The sequence below is a fragment of the Myodes glareolus genome, chromosome 2, assembly GCF_982192425.1.
Source record: "Myodes glareolus chromosome 2, mMyoGla1.1, whole genome shotgun sequence".
Taxonomy (NCBI): Eukaryota; Metazoa; Chordata; class Mammalia; order Rodentia; family Cricetidae; genus Myodes; species Myodes glareolus.
The window spans coordinates 64,196,560-64,210,160 of NC_142027.1; the positions used below are offsets into that span (position 1 = coordinate 64,196,560).

At 31.4% G+C, this 13,601-nt stretch overlaps 1 protein-coding gene across 2 annotated transcripts in view; it reads left to right on the plus strand.

Moving 5' to 3' along the window:
* Positions 1 to 13,601, plus strand: part of Iqcb1 (IQ motif containing B1) — a 68,308-nt gene that overhangs the window by 11,760 nt on the left and 42,947 nt on the right. For both annotated transcript variants that reach the window (XM_048454189.3, XM_085696277.2), the window contains exons 6-9: positions 3,329 to 3,422; positions 6,873 to 6,972; positions 10,197 to 10,375; positions 12,348 to 12,457. In XM_048454189.3, the coding sequence (XP_048310146.3) occupies positions 3,329 to 3,422; positions 6,873 to 6,972; positions 10,197 to 10,375; positions 12,348 to 12,457 (483 nt within the window). The remainder of the gene's footprint in view (positions 1 to 3,328; positions 3,423 to 6,872; positions 6,973 to 10,196; positions 10,376 to 12,347; positions 12,458 to 13,601) is intronic.

Consider the following 13,601-nt stretch of genomic DNA (forward strand, 5'->3'; position numbering starts at 1 on the left):
TATCATCATCTATTATCCCTAGCCTCTGGTAACCAGTATTCTAGTATCAACTTCTATGAGATTAACTTGTTTTAGATTCTGTATGTATGAATTCATATAGTATGTAATTTTCTAGCCTGGTCTACTTCTCTTACCAACCTTCAGTTCCATCCATGGTGTTGCTAATGATAGAAATTCATCCTTTTTATGCCTGAAAAGTATTCCATTATATTTGTGCATTCATTGGTTTGATAGATACCTTAGGTTATTTCCATTTTTTACTCTTATGAATCATGTTACATTAAAGTAGTACAAACAATAGGATAACATGTGTATTGATATTAATTTCTTTTAAATAAAAATATAGTAATGTAATTACTACATATAAATCTTGTTGAACTTTCACACAATGTTCTGTAATTGTTGTAACAAAAATATTTTCTTTTTTAAAAAACATTCTCATTAGCACTTGTTATTTTTGACTTTTTGTTAATAGCCATTTTGCCAACTAGGATTTTGATTGCCCTTTTCCTGATGATTATTAATACTGAGCATTTTCTAATAAACCTGTTGGCCATTTGTATGTGTTCTTTTGAGTAATGTCCTTTTAGATTTAAAATAGAATTCTTTTTTCTTTCTTGCTTTCAGTTATTTGACTTCCTTATACATTATTCTATTATTCTATTCATCAAACCTTTGTCAGATACATTGTATGCAAATATTTAATAGGTTTCCTCTTACTCTTGAATTTCTTTGGAGTTTTGTTTGAGTTTCTTTTCCTCTGTTTTACAGATACACACACACACACTTGAATGTTATGGGTACAGCCACATGTGTTAGTGTCCTAGCAAATACAGAACTCTAGCAAAAACAAAACCAGTAGTAGTTTGTGCTCCCCATTTTGTGTATGAATTAATTTAAAGAAGTTAGCAATTATAGAAGCTGATAGATGAAAGTATTATTTTATATTCAAAAGAACTAGTGTGGTTGTTGGAATAGCACCAGTCTAAAGGTTGGCAGGATCAAGTTTTAAACAGTTCTCTAAGTTTTCTCATTGTAAGTCCCTTATGAAAGTTGCTGGTTAACTTCCACCCTCAATCTATTAGTATAAAACACATTTTCCTTGGAAGAGTTCTTGGCAGAATATACCTTTGGACCTACTTACTGCTGTATTAGACTTGAATACATTCACAATTTTTGTAAACTATGGAGAGAACTCATCAGTGTCATAGTCAGTTTAGGCTATTATAACAGGGTAGACTGTTTAGTTTAAGAAAAATGGACTTTTTTTGTTTGGCAATTTTGGATGCTGGAAAGTACAGAAATAAGACAGATTTAGTTACTGGTGGGACCTAATTTGTGACTGGCAGATAGAAGTGGCTATCTGGCTGTGTGTTCACGTGGTCTTTGTCATGGGGCGGGGTAATCTTACAAGGGCACTAAATTCATCAAGAAGGCACTATCCTCATGATTTCATGCTCCTACAAATATCACACCGGGGTTAAGACATCAGCGTATGAAATTTGGAAGACGTGGTTCATAATGCCTACTGTTACATGAAGTTCCATTTTAGAGCACTGATTTCATGAAAAGTAGATACTGCCTTGAACCTAAATAATTGTTAGGCTTATAAGATCTTAGCTATTTCTTATGGAATATTGAAGACTAATGTATTTTTATTTCAAAATATTAGATAAAAAAAAATCCCAAGAGTGGAATCAAGGAGCTGGAGTGTTGGCTTCATGGTTAACAGCATTGACTGCTTTTCCAGAGGACCTGGGTTCAATTCCCAGCACCCACATAATAACTCAACCATCTATAACTTCAGATCCAGGAAATCTGATTACCTCTTCTGGCCTCCTGAGGCATTGATTGGATGCATACATGCAGACAAAAATATATATATTAAATACATCTTATAAACAAAAAGAGTGGAATTAAATGAGAAATGCAACAATATGGACAATATGCTAGCCCAAATATTAAAAAAATATTATTGGTAGAGGACTTAACTCAATGGTCACAGAATCTTGAGTAAATATTAGTCTATTTTTGAGTTCCCAAGCAAATTTTTAAGAATTTGATAGTAAGTGGGTAGCATATAACATAGTAGGATGTATCTTAGATGTTCTGGCCCAAGCTACACACTAGTTTTAAATATCTGTATCAGAAAACAAAAATACCTATTTTAAAGTTCTTAACTTTGAAGTGATTTAAGAGCAAGTTTTGTTAACCTGTATCAGTAACTGTAAATTAATGGTTGACATTATCTAACAGGCTTTAAAGTAAACTTTGGACATCTTGAAATACATGTCCCTTTGAGATTGACAACAAGAACTTTGATGCCCTTTCTCATTGTATCTTTGGATGAAATTGGAAAAGGATGTTTACAAGACTAAGATGTGTCCGTCTAATGTGACATTTTTTATGTTTGGTAGTTTTATAGGAAAGACAGTCATTATAATTAAATTAACAGGTGGTTTGTTAACTTGTTATTAGTTTGATGCTGCAGTTTAAATGTTCATGACCTGGATGGGTTTAGAGACACTTATACAACTTTACATTAAAATTATATGGAGTTGATGATAGACATTGTCAATGGAATATGTTTTATCTCCTGATGTGGCACTCTTACTACCTTTTCAAAAGAATAGATTCAGCAAAAAAAGCATTGTTTATTTGCTTAGTATATATTAATGGAACATTTCCTGTCCATCAAAATTTTAGACAGTGAGTTATAATGGGGACTATTGGTATACTCTCTGTTCTCATAAAGTCTTAGGATAGAAACTGGAACTGAAAAGTTCTATTAATGCCTTACATGGTTACATTTTCATATTGCCATGGTTTTTAACCCTGCCTGTATAATGAAGTCACTCATCTAACTTGTGAAAATACAGATGTCTAGACTTTAGTTTTGGAGGTTGAGATTATATATATTTGGACTTTTGCATAGGGTTATTTTAGAAGTTCCACAAGTCATTCTGAAGCATATCAAACGTTAAGGAGGTCTAGTGTATCAATATGTGATTCTATTACTTTGAGTAAATATTAGTCTATATTTGAGCTCATTACTTTGGAGCTACTTACAAAGTAAAGGCTACTTATTTTGTTTAGTTTTACTTGGGTAATTTTGTTTCATCTGTGAGTGGTAGAGCATTCAAATACTGCAACGATTGCCTTTACAAATGAAGAAACAAAGCACTACAAGTTTGGGTACTTTGTCAGTAGCTATTAAATCTGGAAATAAAGTCTTCTGACTACTCTGAAAGATGTCTTTTCTTCTTCCTTCTGTTTACAATATAAGGTAGATTTTAGAAAACTGAATTGCTTTTACTTTTGTATTAAGGGTGAAGAAAAAGATAAATTACTACATTTTTTCCAAATTGTGACTGATTCTCTCTTCTGGCTATTGGGAGGCCATACTCAACTCATCCAGAATGGTAAGAGAGAAAAACAATAACTTTAATATAAATAATAGTCTTACAACATTGCCTTTTTAAATGCCAAGTTAAAGCTAAAGTATAACTTTGACCTTAACTTTTCTGTTTAGTAAATCTGATATATTAATAATTTGACAATTTAGGAAAGTAATTTTTTAAAATTACAGTAGTATTATAAATTTGACTTTAGATTTAGCTTTCTAAAGAAATATACGTGTACAGAGTAAATCATTTTCACTAATAATCTGGCTATTCAGGTAAGAATAGGCTTATATCCTAATTTACTAAATTTTATTAAACTTCAAAGTTATTTTATTGGATATTTTGTTTTCATTGAAAAGTATAAATATGTATTAATTTTATGTTTTCTTAAGACTAAAAAAGTAATCCCAATAATCATGGTACAATTCTTAGTCTTTGAAAAATTTCACATTATATAAGTGCAGAACCTTGGAATATTTTTCCAGGTAGTAATTCTTGAATCTTTAATTCTACTTTCACAATTAATCATACATGTAAAGAGCCACATAGTTCTTTAAGTGTTAAAAAAAAAACATTCCTTGGATGTATAATCCATACCATTTTCAGTTTTCTAAAGGAAACTACTTTCAATTGTTTTAACAGATACTTTTGGTAGCCATATAGCTAGTTAGAGCCTTATAGCTAAGTGAACGTCTAAATACTCTGTATTTAAAATATTATCTCTTTCCTCTTATATGTCTACCTACTATTGTTAAAAATCTTCAGTTTAAAGACTGTTTAACTAAAAATAGAAAGTATTTAGGACTAGATATAAAGGAGAAAGAAAATTACCTAAATAATTTTTTAAATGCCATATTCAATTTTGAAAATAACTATGATAAAAATGATAGTGTGTCTAGGGTTAATATGAATGTTACCATAATGTAGGTATCAAAACTTGTTAAATGTTTATAAAAGTATTGTGCAAAAATATATACATTGAAATGTAGTTTTTAATAATTTTTTCCCTATAAAAATTTTCACACCTTTGGAGAAATTACTACCCTCCAGACCTGGGATAGAAATAAAGAAGTGAATTTGAAGTGTCTTGAATATGAGATGTAAAGGAAACATTTAAAATTCATCAGGATTAAAAGGACTGAAAAGCCAACGTAAAGAGGCCTCTACTAGGAATGGTGAAATGGCTCAGCAGATAAAGAGAAATTTTTATTTTAGTTTAAGAGGCTTCTACTAGCTGAATAAAGAAAAGTTGAGCTATAATAAGAATAATAACTGCAGTGAACTTAAACACCAAATGTTACCATTAAAGTCAACCAGAGGACTAATGTATTGTTTTAAAACTGTAAAATGAAGATTCTAACTTTTATTCTGTCAATAAACATCAATGTAAATTTTCTCTTTATGAAAGTATTTCAGCTAATAAATGAAGGCATGAAAGAGTATCACCTATTTTGCAATCTCTCATGAATGAACAGATTTAGTAATTGCCTACCTATGCCTATCAACACCTTAAAAAGAGAGACAGCTAGATTATCATAACATCACAGATAAAATATATGTGCCAGAAATTCAAGCCTGCATCATTTCCGTCCTCTAATGCCATCTACCAATTGAGAAAAAAATTATACTCCAGGAATGCAATAGAGAATCAAACCTGTCAGAGGACAATTTACATGATTTTATTTTTTGAATAAACCACAAAGAAAATAAAAATGGAAGAATAATTGGTCATTTTAAATTTGAAACATGATCATGTTCTATGGATCTTATTTGAATCTTGACTGAAAGAAATTTAAAAATTCACAAAACACTTAGAGGTTGTAACACTTGTCTGGCTTGATAAAAATAAGAGATTTTTTTTATTTTCTCTTGATGTTTAATTGATATTTAAAATTAATTGACTGGCTCATGAGGATTTATTACATTATTCTGTCTGCTTTTAGGTGTATTTGAAACTTTTGTTACAAAAATTAAATAAATAGGCCCTTTTGTGAATGTGGTAATGGAGTAGGAGTTACTCAACCACATACTCATCTACTTTGAAGCTAAGGAATTACAAGACAAACAGTATAAAGACAAAATTCAGTAATTCCGTAGTATTTTACTTCATCACAACATTTTTCAACAGAGAAAAAGAAAAGTTTATGAACTTGATGTCATATGATTTTAATAAATCCTGGATACTTTTAGAGTTATTACTAAAATATGACAAATAGAAAATACACCTATTGTAGTTACAGATTTTTTTTACTACTAAGGTAACAATTTGTAAAACAGAAGTATGTTTTTTAAGTCGTTAAAAATGATATGTAATTATATAATTAATAATTTGGCTTTAAATATATATGAAGAACAGGAGTTGGTGTTGGAAAAAGCAAATCTGATATTTCAGGAAATAGAAAAGGAAAGAAAAAAGTTATTTTTTGTAAGCTAAGTTGGTGTTAACAGGGCAAGCTTGCAGCATCTGATCTCACTCTTAATTATCCTTGTGCTCAACTGATGTAGGAAACAGAGACTGATGTTTATTGGGAACAGTCTCTTCTAACATATTTTGCCTTAGCCTGTTATGAGAATTATTTATATTTAGTTTCACAGGTGATGGAATGGAGATTATGGGAGATTGTCTTAGTTAGGGTTACTGTTGCTGTGCTGAAATACCACTAGCAGTAGCAACTTGGGAAGGAAAGGTTTTGTTTGCATTGCACTTCACATCATTGTTCATCACTGAAGGAATCAGGACAGTAACTCAAACAGGACAGGAATCTGGAGGCAGAGACCAATGCAGAGGTCATGGAGAAGAGCCGCTTACTGGTTTGCTCTTCATGGCATGCTCAACCTGCTTTCTAATAGAAGGCAGAACCACCAGCCCAGAGGTAGCTCTACTCACAATGGACTAAGCCTTCCCATATCTATCACTAATTTAAAAAAAAAAATGCCCTACAGGCTTGCTAACAGCCTGATCTTACTGAAGCATTTTCTCAATTGTGGCTCTCTCTCTTTGATGACTTGTGTCTCTAGCTTGTGTCATCAGCTTTCTAGACAGAGGTTAAAGTTAAGCAACTTGCATATGCACTGAGCACCAAATTTTCCTAACTGGCTAATCAGAGCCTTAAACTTTTAAACCTAGAAAAAAATTATTCAGTGTTTTATTATTTAATAAAACTCATTGCTAGGAAAAAAGACTCAGATTTAGGAGATACTATTTTTAGCTTAAAAGAAGTAATATTAAATTTTTAGCTTGGTATTTATAGATGCCCCCCTGACTATAATTAACTTCTTTAAAATGGAATGACTCTTAACTTTATGACCATTTAAAACTGCCTGCATCTATAAAAATATTTATTATAGGGCTTTCAGTGCCAAAATTTTACAGAAATGATTATGAGTTGATTTGATTTTAAAAAGACAAAATCTTCCTTAGGTTATTATTAGAATCTTTAACATTTCTTTTTCTCCCTGTTCTTTTAGTACTGCAGAGTGATCATTTCTTACACTTACTGCAAACTGACAATGTTCAAATAGGAGCTACAGTCATGATTCTGCTACAGAATATACTACAGATCAACAGGTGACTTAATTTACACAATTTTAAATCGTAAACATTACGAATTTTATTAAAGTTGGTCAATCTTTCACATATGACTTGTACATGAAATTTAAGGTCCTTTATGGTTGACTTTTTAGAAAAAGTTAGTATAAGATACTGCAAAATATTAGAAATTTGTTATTAAATTGTTTTCTCAGAGCTCTAGAAAATCTTAGGCTTAGAAAAGAGAATTGATGTGATACCTTAAGAAAAATATTAGGATCATAGTAAAAATATACATAGTGAAATTATTCATTATTTCATTCATGTGTGGGTTTAATTGGCTACTATGTGTCACAATTATTCTGTTTCTCCTTATATTTACAATACTTATTCAAATATGAATCTTGTTTTCAATGAGTGAGTATTGAGACAAACAAAGTTTTGTGTATTAGTTTGCAATGTTAAAGTTTATCCAAAAGCATTGAGTTGCTTCTAAGCCAGACTGAGTGAAGATGCATCCTGGAGAAGTTTAAACCTGAGATGAAACTTTATGCATCCTGGAGAAGTTTAAACCTGAGATGAAACTTTAAAGATAAGTTTTAAAAGGAGGATGAGGAGAAGGAACAAGATGGCAACATAAACAAAAGTCAGAGATAAGTAAGAAACATTATGCTGAGGGTAAAAAGTTGAAAAGATTCATCTTGCTGGGATTTTAAGTTCAGTATCAGATGTGTCCAGAAAATTTTGAAGAGACTTACATTATGAAAAATTGATATGCAATGTTAAGAAAGCAGTCATATCCTGTGGACAATGGGGACATTGAAGATTTTATTTAAGTAGATGAATAAGGTCTGATTGCATTTCAGTTTTATTACTCTGGTTACTAATGGAGAGAAGAAAAGAACAAAACTCTAGACCAGTAGTTCTCAACCTTCCTAATGCTACAACACTTTAATACAATTCCTCATGTTGTGGTGACCCCAACCATAAAATTATTTTATTGCTTCTTCAGAACTGTAATTTTGCTACTGTTATGAATCATAATTATCTGATATGCAGGATAGCAGATATTCGACACCTAAAGTTTGTCGCAACCCTTGTGTTGAGAACCACTGCTCTAGACAAAGAAGAAAACTGGAAGACTAGGGAGGTATCCTTGTGTTGGGGCACTTGCCTTGGCTGTTAAATATCCTAAATTTGTTACCCCAAAATGCAAATAATAAACAAACAAACAAACAACCATAGCAATTCAAGTAAAATGATAAAATCTTAGTACCGGTAATAGGAAATACATTTTTTTAATTAATTAAAATCACCCAGACCTTTATTTCCACTTTGGATTGAAATAGAATTATAGAGATGAATTTACTTGATTAATGGGGGAAAAGAAAAAGATAACTCATGAAGGATAAGTTCTTAATAAACTGAACATGGCTCAGTATATGAATGAGAGCTCAGAAGAGGGAAAAAAGAATAAGGTTGGAGTTTTCTGTCATTGTAAGAAAACCCGAGATAACAGATTTATAAAAGAAAAGGTTTACTTTGGCTCATGGTTTTGGAGGTTCCACTACATGATTTTTTTGCCCAATGGTTTTGAGTCTGTAAGTGAAACATTATACACAGTGAGAACAGCTGGCAGGGCAAAGTGCTCACCTTATTACCAGGAAGATGAAGAGAGAGAAAAGAACATGCAATATGTCCTACTCTTTAAACATTCCAGCAGTTCCAAATAGCTCCTTCCTTGAGACTAAGTTTTTCACATAGGAGCCTTTGGAGTACTTTCAAGATCCCAACTATACTAAAACTTAGTACAAGTTTTTAGAATGTGGTTTAACTGGAAAACTTGATTTAAAGAAATGAAGTGGGAAATCTAGAGGAAAGCAAGATGACTAAAATTGACAAGACAGAACACTAGAAAAAAGCTTTATGAGAGATCAGCAGAGGGTTCTCTTCAAAAATTCAGTGGAGTGCCAATCAGCTCATGTATGTAAAAATCTACGCATTTGTTTCAAAGTCAAGGGGAACATTTTTAAACAGTCATACCCAGTGCCTATAAACACCTCTCGGTAAACTTAAAAGGATTTAAATAACAAAATGTTGTTGAAAAGTTGGAATCCGGTAGAAATGAGTGAGACGTAGATCTCTGAAAAGTCCACAAATAATGAAAGAAATGGTATATACCTAAATAACCTACAGAACAAAAGAAATCAAAAGTGAAATTAGAAATTATTTCTAAATGAATGGACATAAAAAGAACAGATGAAAAGAATTTCTGAGGTACATCTTAAACAATACTTAGAAATTTTATATGTAATATCTATGTTGGGAAAGAAAAATCTCAAATCATTATATTAATTCTGCTTTAAGTAAACTAGGAAAATATGGGAATAGTAAGCTCTAAGCCAAAGAAGGGAAAACAATAAACGTGAAAGCAATAATCAACATCAATAAAGTCAACGAAAACAACAGAGAAAGTAAGCGAAACCTTAAGTTGAATCTGAGATGAATGAAATGAGCCTACAAGAGTGATCAGGAAAGAAATAGAAGAACTGCCAACAATTAATGTAAAAATTGAGGATAACATCTTTTAATATCATTAAAAAAAATCACTAAGGAGACTTGGCCCTGGTGCCACACACCTTTAATCCCAGCACTTGGGAGACAGGCAGTCGCATCTCTGAGTTCGAGGTCAGCCTGGTCTACAAGAACTACACCACAGCTACACAGAGAAACCCTGTCTCAAAACACAAACAAGCAAAAACAAAAAACACAAAGGAATAATATGAACAACTTTATGCTCATAAAGTTGGTTGAAGTTCACCACAGTATTGTAAAATGATAATAAAGAAATGCCAATGGAAGTAAAATGCTCTTTATAAATTAAGCACATAATTTTGTGTTTCATTAAATTGTTGAATCTTAACAGCAGTATTGTGATTTGTCACCTTGAAGCTTTTGAAGCAATTAATCTTACAGGTTTTTTATATTCAACTTGATAAGTTTCTCTGAGAGGAAAGAGGATAACTTCATCTACTTTGGATTCTTTGTTGTACCTAATATGGTCCCCTGCCCACAGTAGGAAATCAGAAATGTTAATTGACTTAATATGCTATAGTCTAAATTCTTAGAACCAATTTAAAAAGTGGCTATCTTCATGGGTCAGGCCACACACAGTCATCGAGTTACTAAATGCTTTATTTTAAATTTGTTGTGATAACCATGTATTAATTAGTAATTGTACTTTTTTTGTTTTGTCCCATTAGTGGTGATTTACTGAAAATCGAAGGAAAAATCCTGCATTCTATTTTAGATGAAATTCTTTTCAAGCTTTTATCAACTCCTAGTCCAGTCTTAAGAAGTATTACTACAAAGCTCCTCCTAGTGTTAGCTGAATCTCATCAGGAAATTTTGATTTTACTGAGACTAAGTGCTTGCTACAAAGGTAGGTCATATGTATTTTCATCTCTTGGTAGTATCAAGGACAAAAATGTATTGGCAGTTTATAAATGGCAAAATTTTTATATTTTGAAAAGTTAGTAACTCAACTGTGCAGACAAACATTAAAATAGATGTCACTATATTATCAACAGATAGTATGCATATTTTGTTGATGGCTTATAATAAATGTTTACTCTCTCTCTGACAAAGTTGTTTATATTGGGTATACCAAGTAGTGTAGTAGAATAATAACCAAAGATGTCTGTGACCTTATCAGAACTTAACTAGAGAAGAAAGTAGAAGTGTGCATTATTATCAGTTAATAATACCTTTGGAGAAGAAAATAGAACTGCATTATTGTCAATTAATAATTAATATCTTACTATTTCACTGACTTTACTAAAAAACACTACCAACAACAAAATATACCTTATATTTCATACTCAAACACATATGATTAAAAAGTCATAAATCTTGAGAGTAAATGAATTCATTGTTAACTACCATTCTTGTGTGAGAGTATTCATTTTATTGAACACTGATTGCAAAATACTATTCTACATTCTTTAATTTTTTTATAATACCCCTTTGGTATATTGGTTATTCCTATCCTTGCATATAGATATGAAATAAGAGGCTTGGAAAAATTAGGTAATTTACTCAAGATTACTTAGATTGTAGTTTTCCAACTCCCTGCCAAAATTATGTTAGCTTTATGTTATTTCTTTGTTAACCAATATATTTATATTCAGTATAGTAAAATATTGGTTTTTATTTCATTAAATATGTTTAATATAGGATGCCACATGGGACTTTTAAAATTTTTAGAATCTATTTAATTACTAATCAATTAAAATAGACCTTAATTATTCTTGATGATTCAAAAGGAACATTAGTAATTTTCCTTATATCTGTCATTACTATTGCCATTTTAATTATTTTATATATTATAAGAAAAAAGGTAGAATAAGCACCATTAGTAGACCTCTAGTTATTATTATGCCAGGCATACATTTTCAGATTTGCAGTTCGAGTTCTCCAATAATGTGAGTGTTCATGCCAGGCCTAGGGGTGCATGCCTTTAATTCCAGCCTTTGAGCCTAAGGCCAGCCTGGTAAACAGTGAATACCAGAACAGCCAGAGGTACATTGTGAGACCCTGTCTCAACACTCTTCCCCTGCACCCCCCAAAAAGAACAAAAGCAAGAAAATATGAATTTTACCTTCATTCCTCTTCATTTCTTTTTTTTCTCTTCATTTCTTTGAATGATAAAATTGCAACAGTAGAATTTACTCAAGTTTACCAGGGTATTTTGCAATTGTAAGTGCTTCTGAGAACTTGGATCTTAAAGAATACAGGCAAAGATCCATATGATGGCAGCCCCAAATGTATACGGCAAGGCAATTTTATTTGCCTATTTATGTTTATTGTATCACACATAATTCCAACATGCTTTGATTTCAAAAGTTACTTTATCCCTTTTATGATTACTTATTATTTTGAAATTAAAATGCAGTGGCCCATGTTATAGCATTTCTGTATTGTTCAGAAACTTCTTGGCTTACGTCCAGCTTATAAATGTTAGTGTAATAAATTTTTCTTTAATTAATAGTGACTAATAATAACCTGCTGAAGTGCTTCCACAAGGTAGGCATATACAGAGTATGTGCTTGCAATACCTTCTTAAGAATGTTTCAGTTTAAGGTTTTTGTGTTGAAAGGAAAACAAATTCTCTCTACTCTGACTTACTTCAGTGAACCTACTGCCTTTTTTAATAAAGAAATTATTTAGACATATTTTTACATTCCGATTCACAAGTCAGGGAAATAAAACAGAGGAAGATTGTAAAGACCTCAACATAGAAATGTTTGAAAAAAGAAAATCATATATGTAATTATCTTGTTATATTTATTCATTTTCTACTTAGATAAGAAAATCTTTATTGATAATTGTTTTGTCTTGTTATTATATTTTAGGACTCACAAGTCTACTAAATAAACAGGAAAATATGACAGAATTTAGTCGAGAACTTAGACAGCTGGTTGGTCTATTAACCCCTAAAGTCCATCAGGAAGTAGAAGAACAGGTATTATAAAAAATAATTTGTGTGATATTTGATAACTGTATTGAACCTCAGTTTTCCTTAAATATGCCTCAATTTCCTTCTATTAACACTTTAAACAAAATGTTATCCCTAGATGATAGAAATCTTCTAATATTTTCATTGTATTGTTTCATTCTGTCTATCCATAAACACAATTTCAGTCTCCCTTTTATATCTTTTTATAGATTTGAGCAGGTTAATTTTTTTCAAAATATCTCATGAAATCCCATGTTTATTTACTCATTTATCTTTAAGCTATTTAAATTTCATTTTCATTAAAAATATCTCTCATTATAGCAAACTGTATATATCTGCCTACGGTAAGCCGCCTTATTCATTGATACAAAATAATATATTTCTTCTCTTTTCATAAAATTATATTAATAAAAGTTCTGTTTGAGGTATGACAGGTTTTATTTTATCATACTTCCTTAACATATACTCAAAATGGAGGCTTTAGGTGACTTACTTCTATACAAAGAGGCACACACTTTTAGTATTTTCAGGTAAGGCCTTAATATATATATGGAAAATGGAGTCTAAAATAATAAAAGATATTTTTATAGTAAAAGGAAATGAGATTATTATTTACCTAAAATCCAAAACCAAAAGGTAATTGGAAGGAAGTCCAGTTTAGGCAGGAGGATGAAGGGAAACATTTATATGGAAGAAAATAAAGGAAAAGAATTCTTTACTTCCCTAGACTACTCTCAAAACATACATGTGGTGGGCAGCCTCAAAACAGCATCCTAAAAGCTTAGAATTAACACATATTTGCATAACTAACCACAAATAGTCAAGGGAGCTTATACAGCCTGAGCCTAATAAAGTTGGTTAATACTGAATGAACTGGAGTGATGGCTCAACAGTTTAGAGTGTGTACTGCTCCTGCAAAGGACGAGTTCTGTTGCCAGCACCCATGTTAGATGGCTCACAAATGCCTGCACCTCCAATTTCTGGGGAATCTGAAGCCTCCAGCCTCAGCAGGTGTGCACATAGCTACAAACACACACACACATAATTAAAAATAATAAAAACAAATCTTTTAAAAATACTAAATATAAACATTAATAAGTTAGCTCCCTGGGCATGGAGACACACAGCTTTAATCCCAGTACTCAAGAGG